This window comes from Terrapene carolina, unplaced genomic scaffold (assembly GCF_002925995.2).
Source record: "Terrapene carolina triunguis isolate 2854851 unplaced genomic scaffold, T_m_triunguis-2.0 Scaffold148, whole genome shotgun sequence".
Classification (NCBI taxonomy): domain Eukaryota; kingdom Metazoa; phylum Chordata; order Testudines; family Emydidae; genus Terrapene; species Terrapene triunguis.
This window is the reverse complement of record NW_020664499.1, coordinates 6958467-6976035: the sequence shown is the minus strand read 5'-3', so window position 1 is coordinate 6976035 and position 17569 is coordinate 6958467. Positions and strand designations below refer to the sequence as shown.

The 17569-nt window shown below is 39.6% G+C and overlaps 1 protein-coding gene across 2 annotated transcripts in view; it reads left to right on the top strand.

Moving 5' to 3' along the window:
* Positions 1–17569, top strand: part of LOC112106601 (adenosine kinase) — a 572976-nt gene that overhangs the window by 487328 nt on the left and 68079 nt on the right. For both annotated transcript variants that reach the window (XM_026653751.1, XM_026653752.1), the window contains exons 8-9: positions 2154–2189; positions 14534–14648. In XM_026653751.1, coding sequence (XP_026509536.1) covers positions 2154–2189; positions 14534–14648 — 151 coding nt within the window. The remainder of the gene's footprint in view (positions 1–2153; positions 2190–14533; positions 14649–17569) is intronic.

The window sequence follows — 17569 nt, the reverse complement described above, 5'->3', positions numbered from 1 at the left end:
GAGGGCTTTAAGGTTAAAGTTATTTTTAAATGGGTGTGATCCTTCATAGGGAGTTGCACGTGTTGAGCATATCTCAGGATCAAGCCCACAGTTCTTGAGACAAACAACTTGTTTTGATGGTTTTGTTGCTTGGGGGCTAGGTGGTCAGGGAAGAGACAAACACTGCTGTTGCTCTGTGGTGCTTTCAAACATCTTTAGATCTAAGGTCCATTATAGGAAAATCTGTGGTTGTATAACCTAGCTACCGTCACTTATGTAGCTGTAGGGATAGCAGACCAGCATAAAAGATGAAGCTATAAGAGGGAAAATCAGAAGACAAGATATGTTTAAAGTATTGTTCAAGTGCTTACACATTTTTGTGCATGGGCCAGGGCTTTCAAACTGCATGTGTTATATGAGAATGCCCAATTCTAGAAAATTAAGATGAATTTCCTTAAAGTCTCTCTCCCATACAAGGAAATAAAAATACTGTTAACTGGAATCGTTTGCACTTCACAGATGTAAGAGTGTACTGGTATCCACTTTCCTGTCCAAACAATAGTTTAACACAGATGTTAATGTCTTGTTGCTCTGAGGCCTTTTTTAAGGTCCCTCAGGATAGATCAGTATAACTTCCTATTTCAATTTTATAACTAAAAACCAAGGTTAAAAATGTAATCTGACTACACTACATGATTTTTAGTTCATTTTCATATTCTCTGTGCAGCTTATCACTCCTCTATTTTTCTCATTTTTGCTTTTTCTGTGTCCCAGTCCCATCTAAGCCTTTCCTGATTGTATTGCAGTTCATTGTACGTGCATCACTTTATAGTGGAGGCTTGCAGACTCCTTTTTTCATATGAGCATAGGCTTTGTTAATGACATGCTGGTTTAGGAAACACTGCATGATATCTTTGAACCCTACACTCTTCCTTGACAGCCTGGCTAGCAAATGTCATTGACTATGTGATGTACAAGAAGGAATTCTATTGTAAGTAAATTGTCAAAGTGGCTAACCTTGCCTGCACCCAATTGTTAGGACAATGATTCAGTTTTTCTGTCAACATCAGCTAAGACTAACCTGGGCAGCCTTATATTTCTGCAGTGAGCAGCCCGAGGAGTTGTGCTTTTCAGCTTATCGCATTTTATTAACCTGACCTTACTGTTGTAATAAATTGCATCCACATCAAGTTCTTAAATTGTCAAAAAAATGGCAGATTATATAGGTTCACAAATGTGTATTTTTCCCTCCCCAGTGTACTGCTTAAAAGTGAAGCATTGCCAAAAGCTGTCCTAGAGATACTGATAGTATGTCTAGGCACACTGCCTTAAATGGTTTGGTATGGTAGTTGTTTTAGTTTAGTTGGATCATTTCGCTATTCCAGCTCAAGACCCATCCATCTATTAATATCACTTGGCAAAGTTAATTTGGAAGAAGGCAAGTTAAGGTGTAAAGACTCTTGACAATTGTCTGCAATATTTGCTTGTGCTAAGGTGGAAAGTGGATAGGAAAATAACATTGTTATCATCCTCTATGTCTCTGCTTTCATTGAAAAATAAAATATATGACTGGAGCAATTAACATAAGTAAGAAACAAGGACATTGTGGTTTCCTGATGTTTCTTCTGCTCTTTGAGGAAAGGAACATAGTTACAGTGCCCGACGCTGTGATTAAGACATCAGAGTATTTAAAAATGCTCATGTGATTCTGCCACAAAGGTTTGATCTCATTTTGTTTAAATAGTATCTAATCCTATCTTTTTAATGCACAGTAAATGACAAATGATTTTTAAAAGGCTCAATGACCTATATATCCTGAAGTCTAATAGACAAATAGGGACATGATGCTTTTTAATTAAGAATGTATCTTAAAGCCATATGCCTGGTTGGTTGTTAAAGTTACTATAACCAAAAGTAAATTTGCCAGCTTGGGAAAAAACATACGTTGCACCTTCTTCATTTGAACTTGTGAAATCCGTTGATAATATACTGCTATCTTTTCGGGGATGGGGCAGGGGGAGCCTTTTAGTGCAAGTATCAAAATTGAGCAACTGCATATGGATATATTGAGATAATTGTGTAAACGGAAGACTGCCTGAATGAGTTTCAAAATGTGTTATTTCTTCATTATCTAGCACTTTATAATTAACTGTTCTTTATTTTTATTATTTCAGGAAGCTGCCACTTTTGCCAGAGAGCAAGGCTTTGAGGTGAGTTAACCCACAATTGCACACTAAACAGATCCTAAAGGTTTTTTTCTTGCTGATAATGAAGTTCTTTTGGACAGTGATTGATGTGCTATTATACTCTCCAAGCCTCGCAGTGGTTGCCATGGAAACTTGGCAGTCGTCATGGTTTCTTTGTTCTGCCAGCTCAGTGTTATGACGCACTCTGCTAGGTCTGCACCCAACATCGCCTACAGATGTTATTTATTGAATTTTGAAAAGCCTCTTGGGAAGCCGAGAGGTTGGGCACGGTTTCAAGCTGCCTCTGCAGATATGGGACCTGTCAGTTTGTTCAGTTAAAAAGCTACCTCATTAGCTGCATTACACTCCATAAGGATTCGCTGCTAAAGCAGTGGTGAAGCAAGACTAAATAGTGAAATATAACACCGTTTAAATAACTTAAACCCTGCCACATGCGGATTATCATTATGCAAATGAATTTTAGAAAGGTTGTAAATAAAATGGTTAGGAACTGATTAATGTGAACCCTGCTTCTACAAACAGCCTCTTTTGGAAGGGTGGTTTACGTTTTTGTTTTCACACGCACACAAGTTGGTTTTCCATCTGTGTTCTCCAAAATGTACAATCCTTCACTTAACACTCTCTTTCTTGAAGTAAACACTGTTGATTTTACAGTGGTTTTTCAGAGCTTTTGATTTCAACTTTATCACCTTGATGTATTTATTTGAATGACTAAGCTTTTTTATAGTTTCTCACTGGCTAAATTCAGATACAGTAACTTGATCAGGAGAGTTATCAGCTATAGGACTATGGTGCCATCTTCAAATGTGCAGTTCTTAAACACTATAATTATTGTGACAACAACTGTACTAATTTTACAGATAGTTAAGTGATCCTACTGAAATGTAAATTGCAGCACAGAGCACATGTAAATCCCTTTCAGCACTTTTTAATGGGAATCAGACCCACTTAAAGTAATATGTTCTCAGTGCAAATGTAGAGATAGAGCTTTGACTCTTCAGCTCCCATTTGCATTAATAAGAGCAGCACAGTTAGGACCCCATCGGTTAATTTGAGAACATGTGACTTTTGTGTGAGTCTGATTATGTGCAAAAGAAGAGGGAAAGATTTTTATCTTTTGTTCCCCAATTTAGTTTTCTTTAAGATCGTTCACTAGCAGGTATATCAATGTTTTGGATATTAAAACTGTGGGCTGTCCCATTTCAATGTATGTGTCATAAATTCTTGCAGTTGCTTTGTAGAAATCTAGACATTTTATCACTGTCAGGTTTCATTTGTATAATCTGTATTGTTAGCATAAAAATACATTTTCCATTTATTCTGTCAATTAAATGAATTTTGCAGATGCTTCCAAGTATCACATGTAGTGTAACAAATTATTGGGACCCAGTAGTAGCTAGACAATAAAAAAAAAAAGAGAGGAAGTAGTATATTAAGCCTACCATTATATATTTTTATTGCCACCTTGAGCTAAAGATTTTGAATGTGCCTGGTTTAAATTCAAACCACTTTTGCTGGTGTCCACTAACAACCATAATATTAACCTTTCCATTAGCGTTTGCTTAGAGATTCTAGCATAGTTTTTTTCTGAACATCCTAAATCTGCCACATTTGATTAGAGCACATCGGTAAAGTGCACAATGATTATGATCTTATCTCTTATTGGCCCCATGCAATAACTAACATGTCAAGTTTGCTGACAGTTATATATAAAAATTGATAAGTGTCCGCTCTATTGTTTTCCCTTCTGGTTTGAAAAAAAAAATCCCAGCACCAAAAAGGGATATCAAGGGAAGGTAGAATAACCTCCATTAGATGTTTCATAAATAATAAAACATAATGAGAATCAAACTAGAAAAAGCTGAGCCAAGCTGCTGCTATTTGAGAATGTTTTCAGAGCTTGCTTTGGACAGCACAGAGTAATTTGGAAATGTCTGCTGGAGAGTTTTGTACTTGTGAATAAAGCACAGTGTAAACTAACCAGACTTAAAAACAAGTGTAATGTAAAAAGAAATGGATAGACTATCTGTTTGTAAGCATACCAGAATGTGTGGAGAAATAACCATTGTTTAGGCATGAGGAAAGGTCAGTCCTGAGTCAAGTATTATACATGACGTTCTATTTTTTTGTTTCTTTGTAAATTTTGCATAATTTTTTTAAAGAAGAACTCAATTTCTAAAATGGATACAGTGATATGCAGTGAGAAGAGACAGCTTGAAGAGTACCAAAGAGTAAGATAAGAACTGGAGTTGGGCAGAGCAAAAAACAGAATATTTTTCAAGTAGATAATGGACTATTAGAATCATAGAAATGTAGGGCTGAATGGGACCTCAAGAAGGCATCAGGTCCAGCCCCCCGTGCTGTGGCAGGACCAAGTAAACCTAGACCATCCCTGACACTTGCTTGTCCAAACAGTTTTTAAAACCTTCAGTGATGGGGTTTCCACAGCCTCCCTTGGTAGCCTGTTTCAGAGCTTAACTACCTTTGTAGTTAGAAAGTTTTTCGTAATATCCAACCTAATCTCCCTTGCTGCAGATTAAGCCCATTACTTCTTGTCCTACCTTTAGTGGACATGGAGAACAACTGATCACATTATTCTTTATAGTAGCTCTCAACATATTGGAAGACTGTTATCAGGTCCTCCCTCAGTCTTCTTTTCTTAAGACTAAACATGCCAATTTTTTTTAACCTTTCCTCATAGGTCCAGTTTTCTAAACTTTTTGTTATTTTTGTTGCTCTCTCTGGACTCTCTCCAATTTGTCCACATCTTTCCTAAAGTGTGGCACCCAGAGTGGGACACAGTACTCCCAGCTGAGGCCTCATCAGTGCCAAGTAGAGTAGGACAGTTGCTTCCTATGTCTTATATACAACACTCCTGTTAACACCCCTTTCCCCCCCAGAATATTAGCCTTTTTCACAACTGCATCAGATTTTTGACTCAGTTTGTGATCCATTTGTAACCCCCAGATCCTTTTCAGCAGTACTACCCTTTAGCTTCTTATTCCCCATTTTGTAGTTGTGCATTTGATTTTTCCTTCCTAAGTGAAGTGCTTTGCACTTATCATCTCTGAATTTCATCTTGTTCAACGTTCTCAAACTGGGGTCCGCGGGCCCCGCTGATCAACTGCTCCCCCTCTCTCCCAGTACCTCTTGCACATGGTGGAACAGCTGTTCACCAGCACGCAGGAGGTGCTGGAAAGGAGGGTGAGGAGTGGGGGTGGGGCACTCTCGGGGGAGGGGGCAGAAAGAGGCGGGGAAGAGGAGGGGGGAGGGACGGAGCAGGGGTGGGACGAGGTGGGGGTGGGGCCTTGGGGGAAGGAGTGGAGTGGGGGCAGGGCCTGGGGCTGAGCCGGGGGGCTTGCAGGTCTGTGAAAAAAAATTAAAATCAAAATGGGGGTCCTCGGGTTGCTAAAGTTTGAGAACCACTGATCTGGTTGATTTCAGACCAGTTTTTCGATTTGTCAAGGTTATTTTGAATTATAATCTTGTCCTCCAAAGTGCTTGCAACCCTTCCGGGCTTGGTGTCCTCAGCAAATTTTATAAGCATGCTCTCCATTCTATTATCCAAATCGTTAATGAAAATATTGAATAGCACCAGATCTAGGCCTGACCCCTGAGGGACCCCACTAGATGCACCCTGTCAGTTTGACAGCTAACCATTGATAAATACTCTGGTCTTTCAACCAATTTTGCACCCATCTTATAGTAATTTCTTCTAGACCACATTTCCTTAGTTTGCTTATGAGAATGTCATGTGGGACTCAGTCAAAAGCCTTCCTAAAATCAAGATATATCACATCTACTGCTTCCCGCTTATCCAGTAGGCCAGTAACTCTGTCAAAAAAAGAAATTAGGTTATTTTGGCATAATTTGTTTTTGAGGAAACCATGCTGGCTATTCCTTATAACCCTACTATCCTCCAGGTGCTTGCAAGTTGATTGTTTAATAATTTGTGCCAGTATCTTTCCAGGTATCAAAATTAGGATGGCTGGTCTATAGTTCCCTGTGTCCTCTTTGTTCCACTTTTTTTAAAGATGGGTACTATGTTTGCTCTTCTTCAGTCTTCTAGGACCTCACCCATCCCCCAGGAGAAAGATAGTAGCTAGTGGTTCTGAGATTGCTTCAGCTAGTTCCTTATGTACCTTCTGATGAATTTCATCAGGAGCTGCCGACTTGAATACATCTAATTTATCTAAATATTATTTAACCTATTCTTTCCCTATTTTGGCTTACATTCTTTCCCCCTTGTTGTTAATATTAATTAACCTTTTTAGTGAAGACTGAAGCAAAATAGGCATTAAGCACCGCAGCTTTCTTGATGTCATCAGTTATTAGCTCTCCTTCCCCACTAAGTAGAGGACCCACCCTGTTCTTTGTCTTTCTCTTGCTCCTAATGTATTTAAAAACCTCTTCTTATTGCCTTTTATGTCCCTTGCTAGGCGTAACTCATTTTGTGCCTTAGCCTTTCTGATTTTGTTCCTACATGCTTTCTTCCTACATATTGTTGAGTATTTGATTTAAATGACAGTCTTGCTAAGAACTTAAAATTAAGATACTTTATCTAAAAGTTTCACATGGGTGATTTAGCACTGGAAATTAGTTATAACTAGAGTTTTTCATATCTACTGCATTTTTAGCTGCAAATTATTAAAGCAGCTTTATACTTTTAGGACTTGTATTAGACAAAATGCTTCTTTAAATATATATTCAATTGCATATGTCTGTAAAGATTTTAAAGGACCAGGTTTAAAGAAAGAAAAAACACAATTTAGTCATTTTTAATAAAATTATACTTTTACATGGAAATATCCTGTTGCTTTGTGCCAGAAATAGAGGAAAATCTTTAGCTCTATGATAAAAATCACAAAAATGCTGCTAAGAAAGATCACATTTGAACGACTCTTTGGATGTACTCCAGCTCCAGTTTATCGAGTTAGATGATCTTCTGTCTCACTTGAAGGAAATATCAATGAGTTTTCATCCACCACTGCATTCTAAGGCCACCATTTCCTGCCTTTATCTCCTACCCCACATTCAGCTATATTAATTGTAGGTGGAACTTGACCTCTAATGTATGGCTTCCTCCAGTGGCACATCAATAACTGCTTACTGCATAAATTTTTTGCTACGGGTACGTCTTCACTACCCGCCGTATCGGCGGGTAGCAATCGATTTATCTGGGATCGATATATCGCATCTCATTAAGACGCGATATATCGATCCCCGAACGCGCTCACCGTTGACTCCGGAACTCCACCAGAGCAAGCGGCGGTAGCGCAGTCGACGGGGGAGCCGCGGCCGTCGATCCCACGCCATGTGGACCCAAGGTAATTCGATCCAAGATACTTCGACTTCAGCTACGCTATTTGCGTAGCTGAAGTTGCGTATCTTGGATCGATTCCCCCCCCAGTGTAGACCAGCCCTAAGTGTACTGCTAAATTAGTAGTGTGTGCTCCCTCTGAAGTCAATGCTTCATCCCCAGCAATGCATTACAAGGTCTGCGTAGCCACAAGTATTTGTCCCAACCTTACTCTCAGGCCTGGTTCTACCATGAAGTAGTATAAGGTACTGCTGCCGAGAAACCTGCCTTGCAATAGATCTGTTTTCAAGTAAGTTAAATGGAGAATTAGAATATTACACCAGGCTTTGTGGGTTAGTCCTGTACAGGGCCGGCTCCAGGCACCAAGCACCCAAGCTGGTGCTTGGGGCGGCACCTGGAGGGGGGCGGCGCGGCGCTCTGGCCGCCGGGGGAAGAGCCGAGCCGAGCCCCAGCCGGGGCTCGCCGCCCTCTCGCTGCCCTGCCCCCGGCGCTCTGGCCGCTGGGGGGGAGACCGGAGCCGCCGCCGGGGCTCGCCGCCCTCCCCCAGGGGCTCCGGCCGCCCCCCCCGGCAAAAAAGCCAGAGCCGGCCCTGGTCCTGTATAATGGCTGATAGCTTTCTGCTAATTTTATCTAGGGATTTAGGAAGTACCATTTTATCTTCATAGAAAACTTAGGGCTCAGTTCTACTCTTAGAGCTATATGTGAAAAGCATATATAGTAAAATAGGATAATATGTGTGTAACAGGGCAGCCACCTCCTGAGCTCCCCCTTGTGACCTGAGGTCACTCTGCAGGACCCTGCCTCTGTTTCCACTCTTCGGGGTCTATGAATAATGCCACACAGTCTGTCTCATCCAGCAACAGCCTTTCATTATCACAAAGTTCCAAAAAAACAAATACCCAAACTCTTCTACCCAGCCTAAGCTGGGCACAGTCCTTCTACCATGAGGGACTCCCTTCCTGCTCTCTGAGCATGTGGAGAAGATGCATCACTTGGCCTGCTTTCTTTGCCATTTGAAATGAAAAACAAAGAGATCCACAACTCCCTTCCCTGGGGACCACAGCAGGAGGCTCTCTCACCCTGCAGCTTTGGTCTGTAGTTGCCCCAGTGACTGATCACAAGCCTCTGTTTTCCTTCCCAGAGTCCTGATTTAGTCATGACTTGCTTCAGTCTTTCTACTTGATTAATCAAATTAGTTCTTTCACGGGTGGGCTGGGACCTTTATAAGGGCCATCCCCCCTTTGACAATGTGTATTACTAGTAGCCGCATCCACACAAAACTGTTGGTCTCCTAGAATACTGCAGACCTCCAAAAAAATCCCAAACCATTACTTTAGATGTTTTGGACCAAATTCAGCCTTGATGTTTGTGGGCACAACTCCATTAATTTCAATGGATTTAAGCCTGCTTAAGCCAGGTCTGAACTAGTCCCATTATATTTAATGTACATATATTCAGAGATAAACAATTGGAGGCTTTGTTTGACCAACTGTGGGACGTTTCAACTCTATGTACCTGTTATTCAGCATATCTGACATATGTTTCTGAAGTGCAATATGTTCTCCTTACTTGATTAAGTAAATGAAGCCTGTGAGCCTCCTCAGATGCCTTATTCAATAGGGAGCTGCCTGCCCCTGTGTGATTTTTATATCTCCCTAGCTAAGCCAGAGCCAAATCCAAATGTAAAATCCAGCATTTGGAGGCATCATGTGGATTTATGACACTCTTTTAGATACTTTGGGACCATAAAGCAATGATATGTTTGCACTCACCCATATATATAAGGGATTCAGAACAGTGCTCTGGATAAGAATTCAAATATAATCCAATGCAAGGTACCAATAAAAGTAGGAAATAATCTTTGCTACAGGTATTTCAAAATAATATGTATGGAATAATTTTGCTGAATAGAAATTACTTATACAAACTTGAGGGAAGGTAGCATCTTACAGGGACTTGAAAGGCATGCCACAGCTGAAACCCTCACTTGTCATTTGTCTTTCAAATGGCTGAACCACGTGACACAAAATACCACAACCGCACTTCAAAATAAAGCAGTCCATAATGGTCAGACTAAGCTAGACTGTGGAGAGGTGAAGGACTTTCCCACATTAAAATTATAACCATCTTCTGTTATAAGGCCCCATTTTAGTTTCCCTCTCATTCCCAATAACTTTGGTGTGGAAGATAAATTTGACCTGAAAATTAACTGATTTATTCTCAAGGGAAAAGATAATGTCCAATTTTATTCAAAGGTTGCAGGAATAGTTACAGGGCACTAAATTACCCTGGTTTGACATTCTGACTTTTGTACAATGTTTTTTTGTTTCTGTGTAACTCAAAGACAGCTTATTACTCCTACGTCTAGCTTCCCATATAGTTAGATCTACTTGAAAACTTGTGCTTTATCTTACTGTCTTTCATTTCCTCCTTTACCTTCATCCTCAACTAATCTTTTTTCCCTTGGGTCCTTCCTCTCTGCTTTCAAGGACACCCTTGTAATCTCTCACCCTGAAGAAATTCTCTCTTGATCACACCATTTTCTCAAACTATAGCCCGTCATTCTCGTTTCCTTTGGCTCTAAAGTCTGAGCAAGTTAGTTTATTCCAAATGTCTTCAAATTCTCTGATTCCTTCATCCTCTTTACTATGAACTCTCTAACGATTGTCACTAGGGACCACCTCCTAGTTAAATCTAATAGCCTCTTTTCTAGTCTTATTTTCCTTGAGCGCTCTGATGCTTTATTCTCTCCTCCTTCATGGCTCTCTTCATGGCCTCTAAAGGTTCAGGATTTAGATAAAAACATCTAGTAGCTTGGATATTTGTCTCAACCAATGTAGGCCTGCTATTCTCTGGCCCCAAACATCTCCTATCCACCACTTGCAGTTATCTTCTTAAGGAGAAGTACTATAGCATCTTTACAGGAGAAGAGCAGGCCCAGTTCCTTCTTTGGCATCTTCATGGTTCATCTCATCCTTCTTTTCCTGGAGAATAGTGCAATGTGGCCTTTCTGTCTTCCTCCCTCAACCAGGAGAGATGTGGGACTCCTCCCATTTGCCTTTCTGGTAGGGAAGGTTATCTTCCAATTTCTGTGTTCCCTTCTCCCAGTGTCCCTGCATGTCACCCTGCATCTCTCCTCCCGTCTGGGTAAGCCAACCACCACCTCTTTTCTCTCTCTCCATATTTATCTTTTATACATTATGCGGGCAGGGCAGAAGCAGCTACTGCTTGTCTGGTTGCCTTCTTACTGCCTCATATGCTTTCTGCTCTGGATCATTTTTGGATACTCCAGCAGACAGCAGCTATTATAAAGAGTTTGGGGAGCAAAGGCAGCTAGAGACCTCCCACCCACTCAGGATGGCATAGTCTACTAGTAAGAGGCCAGTTTTAAAAATTATGTAACCTTCCTGTGACATTGGCAGGGACTATAAACATCCAGAACTAGATTTCAAAAACACGGGGTAGCCCTGACCAAAATAATGCAGTTGACAAGTATGTAGTAATAATTTTAGTTACGATCCTGGTCTCAATTATGCCCACTACAATCATCTAGGAAGTTAGTTCTGAATTAGAAAGCCAGGACAAGACACATGATAAAACCTGAATAAACTGAGACAGTTACATGGTCATGTAAGCATGGCTTAGACACTTACCTTAATTGGTAAAACAGAATGGAAACTATCTGCCTGCCCTCTCCCGCTTCCCCCCACTCCCCACCCCCAGTAAGTAGCAAAATCTGGCCAAAAATTATTTAGGCTATCCAATACTAAAGAGGAGACTTGTCTTGTTTAGCCTAACCAAAAGAAGGTTGAGGGGAGATATGATTTCTCTCTATAAATAAATCAGAGGGATAAATACCAGGGAGGGAGAGGAGTTATTTAAGTTAAGCACTATTGTGGACACAAGAACAAATGGATATAAATTGGCCATCAACAAGTTTATGCTCAAAATTAGAAATTAGTTTCTAACCATCAGAGGAGTGAAGTTCTGGAACAGCCTTCCAAGGGGAACAGTGGGGTCAAAAAAACTAACTGGCTTCAAGACTGAGCTTGGTAAGTTTACGGGGGGGGGGGGGGGGGGGATGAGACTGCCTACAATGTCATGTAGCTGATCTGTGATTACTAGCAGCAAATATTTCCAATGTCTGGTGATGGGATGCTAGATGGGGAGGGCTCTGAGTTACTACCGAGAATTCTTTCCCAGGTGTTTGGCTGCTGGGTCTTGTCCACATGCTCGGGTCTAACTGATTGCCATATTTGGGGTCAGGAAGGAATTTTTCCCTGGGTCGGATTGGCAGAAAATTAGTGTAAATGGTGGAGTCTCTGTAACTTGGGGTCTTTAAACCATGAATTGAGGACGTCAGTCACTCAGACGGAGGGTAGGGGTCTGTTACGGGAGTGGGTGGGTGAGGTTCTGTGGCCTGTGATGTACAGGAGGTCAGGACTAGATGATCATGATGATCCCTTCTGGCCTTAAAGTCTATGAGTCTAAGGATATGGACAACTTTGAAGGATCTAACAAATCTAAGTGAAATTAAATTCATTATTGACGTACAAGATAATGAACATAGGAAGGTATAATTTGAAATACTCGTACATTGCTAGATTCTAAATTAACTGTAACCACTCAAGTAAAAGTCTTGAGGGAGCCACTGTGGACAGCTCTATGAAAACCGCTGCTCAATATACAGTGGTGGTTTAAAATAAATAAATAAAAGATAGAAGAAAGAATGGGGCAGAAAATGATACTGAAAATATTACACCTCTACCTCGATATAACGCTGTCCTCGGGAGCCAAAAAATCTTACCGCGTTATAGGTGAAACCGCGTTATATTGAACTTGCTTTGATCCATCGGAGTGCGCAGCCCCGCCCCCCTGGAGCACTGCTTTACCGCGTTATATCCAAATTCGTGTTATATCGGGTCGCATTATATCGAGGTAGAGGTGTATAATGATATTACATTAACAGTCTACCCTCACCAAACTTGCTGAGTTCAATTCCACTCACTTCCATATAAAGGCAGATAGGAAAGACTGAAACTATTTAGTTTAGAGAGGATATAAATAGGTTTTGGCAGAATTCCGTTTTTATTTTGTTGTCATTTTAATGGCTAATATTGATTATTTTAAGCATTGTTTTATTTTTCTTAATTAAAATTTTCACAGTTGCTTGAAATTTTGGAGCTTCAAGCATTTTTTTATTTTTTATCAATTTAAATTTTCACAGTTGCTGAAAATTATTTGGGGGGATTGTCAGATAGTATATGTTGATATTCAAAAACGTAAAGCTTTATAAATGTTAAAATACAAAGTGTCAACATCACATGTCAAAATATACAAAGTACATAAGAACGGCCATAAGGTCAAACCAGTGGTCCATCTAGCCCAGTGTCCTGGCTTCCAACAGCGGCCGGTGCCAGGTGATTCAGAGGAAATGAACAGAACAGGCAATCATCAAGTGATCCATTCCCTATGGTCCACTCCCAGCTTCTGGCAGTCAGAGGCTAGGGACACCAAGAGCATGGCATTGTATCCTTGACCATTTTGGCTAATACCCATTGATGGATCTATCCTCCATTAACTTATCTAATTCTTTTTTGAAGCCCGTTATTGCCAGAAGATGTTGTGAAGGCCAAAACTATGAGTTCCGCAGGTTGACTGTGCATTGTGTGAAGAAGTACTTCCTTTTGTTTGTTTTAAACCTGCTGCCTATGAATTTGTTGTGTGATCCCTGGTTCTTGAGTTACGTGAAGTAGTAAATAGCACTTCCTTATTCACTTTCTCCATACCATTCATGATTTTATAATAAATATACTGCATAGTATAGTACATATCCTTAAATCAAACTCTAATAAGTTCTAAAGCAGCATTTTTCTTACTTTGCCTACCTGTAAATTTCTATTATTATTAATAGCAATATCTTTTCATTGGTTTGTATATGTATGGTGAAATTGACATTTACCGATAGAAATTTAATCCTTGCACACCTAGATATAAATAAGAAGGGACATAATGAATGGCACAGAGAAAGCATGTTCATTTTGTTATTGATGCTCTCATAATTTAGATACAAAGGGGCATTCTGTGAAATTGAAAGGCAACATATTTTGTAACTGATGAAAGAAAATACTTTTAACACATTAACTGGTGGAATTCATTGACGTAGAATATCTTTGAGACCAAAAGCTCAGTACTGTAGCATTAAAAAAAATGATTAGACCTGTATATGGATAATGAGAACATTTACATTAGATAAGATTTTAAAAAAGAGGAATAGAAACTCTTGTGCTTCAGCCCATAGGACAACCACCAACAGATGGGATTAGGGAGGATTCCTAAAGGCTGGTCATTCCATAATTGTCAGTTACTGGGTTTCTTGCATCTAAATGAAGCATCTTATACTGGCCACTATCAGAGATAGGATACTGGAATGGATGGACCACTAGTGTGATCTAATTTGGCAATTTCTATGTTCCTACATATATACAATATGGTGTGGAGATTTGTAGTCCCTTGAAAGTGTTTAGAGAAACAGCAAGGACCTGATTCTCCTTGAATTACACTGGTGTAAATCAGCCGTAATTCCATTGAATCAGTGCTGTTACACCAGTATAAAACCTCTGTACGTTGGAAGAGAATCAAGCCCTGAGATTTTCTGAGTTATTCTCTTTCTCATTTTATTTGTAATTTTATGGGGCATAAGGTTAGAATTTAGCCAAAGCACGGAAAATTAATAGAAATTGCCAATTAAGAAATGGTGTGTAATTCTTTCATTAGGCTCTGCATTATAGCAATTGGTATAGCTCCAGTATCACTTCCAAGATTATAGCCAATGGCCTCTTGATACTACATAAACCTTTAAGAGAATGAAGTATTCTTCCTCTTAAAAATCTTTCTCAACAGACAATGAAGTCTATTTTATTATCTAGTAGTAAGAGGAAAGATCTTTGATCTGCTAATAAAGTCCTAATCTTTCACTGCTCTGCTGTGCTGGTTACAAGAATTTTTTCTCTCTTTCTATTAATAGACGGAAGATATTAAAGAGATAGCCCAGAAGACACAAGCCCTGCCAAAGGTGAACCCTAAAAGGCAACGAATTGTAGTCTTCACCCAAGGGAAAGAGGACACTATAATGGCTACAGGTACCTTTTTTAAGCTGTATTGTTATACAGAATATATACATATTAAATCATGTATTCGTTTTATAAATAATAACTGTCAAATTGTATTCAAAGTACTTGTCTTTCCCTGATTTTATCTTAATAAATGTTTCTCATATTTTTAACCCCTTAAATGCCCTAACCGTCAGAAGTTATTATTTCACAGTAATGTCTAACAGCTTAGTTATGGATATCTTAAGTTACTTTATAACATAGATCTAAAACATTTCTCCAATTGGTTTTACTCTGCTTTTTATGACTTCAGATTTTATCTGCAAAGCCATCTTTGCTGCAAACAAGAACACGCTATACTTGTTGGGAACAGCTGCTGCAACAGTATAATACATTTAAGCAATTGTGAAAATGAGGAAGTGAAATCCAGCACTAAGTGAATTTCCAGTCTTTTTTGCTTTGAACAGAAAGTCTCACTTCTAGCTTTTCTCAGCTGCCTGCTCTTCCATTCTCAAAAAAATAGGTGGAAAAAGGTGTTCTAGCTGGGATATGAGTAGCCTTTGCTGTTTTGAAATAATGATATGGGACACACAGATTTAAGCATTACAAACATGACTGCCTGCCTTTTAGCGGGCACTTTAATTTGTCCACCTATACTTCCTAGATTAAATAATACAAGTACTGCCACGTGCTATTGCAAGCCATTTTAGTCATTAATTCCTGCACAAGGTAAGGTATTAATTAAGGGTCTGGTTCTGTTAGGTGCTGAGTGCCTCCTGTGAGGCTAGGACTGCAGGATCGGGCTCCAAGTGAATATGTCACTACCTTACAGTTTGTTCTTAGGAGAAATCTAAATTATTTCAGTTTTTTAGATTATTTCTTCTCATAATTTGTTAGCCACAAACTGCTTTCAAACAACACAGGTTCAGAGTTGGATATGTCTGTCTTGTCTTGCAAGCATGACAGCTTTGCTTCCGGAAAATCACTGCAGTATTTGAACGGTCCATATGGAGATGCTCCACTTAAGCTTTGTACGGTTGGCTAAAAAATAGCAGTAAAAATGTTTTTATACATGAGTTAGTAATAATGGTGGTAAACCTACATCTTACATGTAACCCTCCTGTGCTCTTATTTAATTTTCACTGTGTATTTATTTTATTCTTTAAACTGGAGTTGTTAACAAATCCATTAATCCATTCTTTGATATTTTTACAACTGGGAGCTTATTTGAGAACTGACACTTGCTAATCTTAGCTATTTGTTCCCTATGAAAATGAACTTAAATTAGAGAATGCACTTTGTATGCATGATAAATGCAAGATGGATAGAGAGGGTATGCAGTGGTGTCAGCTACAAAAGCAAACATGATAAATGTTAAGGCAGTTTTGAGCCCTGGGATAAACTATTCAGTGCACAAGCATAGCTGAATCTCTTTGCTATGTTGTTATTCATGGCAGCCAAATAAATGTCAATAATAAAAGAGAATTAAAGATTTTCATTTCCCAGAGGCAGTCCTCTAATACAGCTTGATCTTTCATTTCATTTGTAATTCGTTCTCATGTCAGGATGCAATCATTTGCCAGGCTCTGTGTGTCATGTTAAGTCATTTAATAATGATTAAGAACATAAAAATGCTTGGCCTGTGGGGCAATTCTCAAAAGATACCAATTTGTTATTGTCCCCCTCCCCCCCTTCTTGAATATGGATCAGCCTTTTCCCACCTCCTAGCTTTAAACTACTAATGAAGGATAGAAAGAAAATGTGTCCCTTGATTTAGCATATAGTGACACCACAGAATGGCATAGGGCAGTGCTAACACAGTTATTTCAACACTAATTAGGGCTCGTTGTGTTTTAAACCCTGCATTGTAGAGTGTTTGTGATCATTGGAAAGATTGCTGCACTGAACAATATCTGAGTGTACAAATCAAGCCTCTCTTCTTTACTGCATAAAAGACAATTAATACACGTTCACAGGGTCCAGTTGTGGTGAAGTTTATTCTAATGCCTTTCTGAAGAGATCAGATATTCAGGAAGAGTTTGGTCAGAGGTTAAAAGAATATTTGCAAGGAAAAGGAGGCAGTTAGCCAACCATGGGTTTGAACATGCTAGTGGAGAGCTCCTACTTTAGACTGCAATTAAATAACCTTTTGTCAGGTTTTGACCAGCTGAGCATGACAAAAGGAACTTCCTGGTTACTAGGTCAAAGAGAGATGCCTAAAAGCAATATAAACATGAAAAAATTAATTTCTCCCACCCTATCTCAGGGCTTCAGCATCCATGCAACAGACTCTGCTACTTCTATCCCTTCTTCCCTTGCTGCCATTAACCATCCTGAAACAGTTATTGAACAGATCACTTAAAGTGTCCTTGAATTCTCTTTATGCCAACATGGGGAAAAAATTATCACCTTCATCCACAGGAGCTTTGGGGGGACACCTGTTATCAGTTCTAGTCTCCTTTGCCACAATGGACTCCAGCTGCCAGGCTGGCAGGAAAAATTGCAGGGAAAGTTTTGTTGAGCTCTGGCCTGCAGCATGCTCAGGGTACTGTCTGAGGGTGAAGCAGACTGAATTGAGATACCAGCCTCTAACAACACTCTGTTGAGCATGTGCAAATGACAATTTTCATTGACTTCTCACTTGGCTGTGATATGGTTGCATTTTCATGGGGGACAACAAAAGGTGTATCTCTCTGTTGCAAGGGGGAACAACTCCACCAAATTTCACATTTGCTCCAAAGCATGGAACTTCTCAACATAATGACTGTAAGAATTAACCTTGGCAAAACACCACTTTTCCTCCTAACGTTCTCAGAAACAACTGAACCATTTTTGCTGAAACTTTCAAAGGAAAAAAAAAATAGCCTGAGGCAGATATCTGGCACAAGAAAAATGTCAGCCAAAATGGTTCAAGTTAGGCAAAGTTATAAGCAACTGAACACAGGGACTTA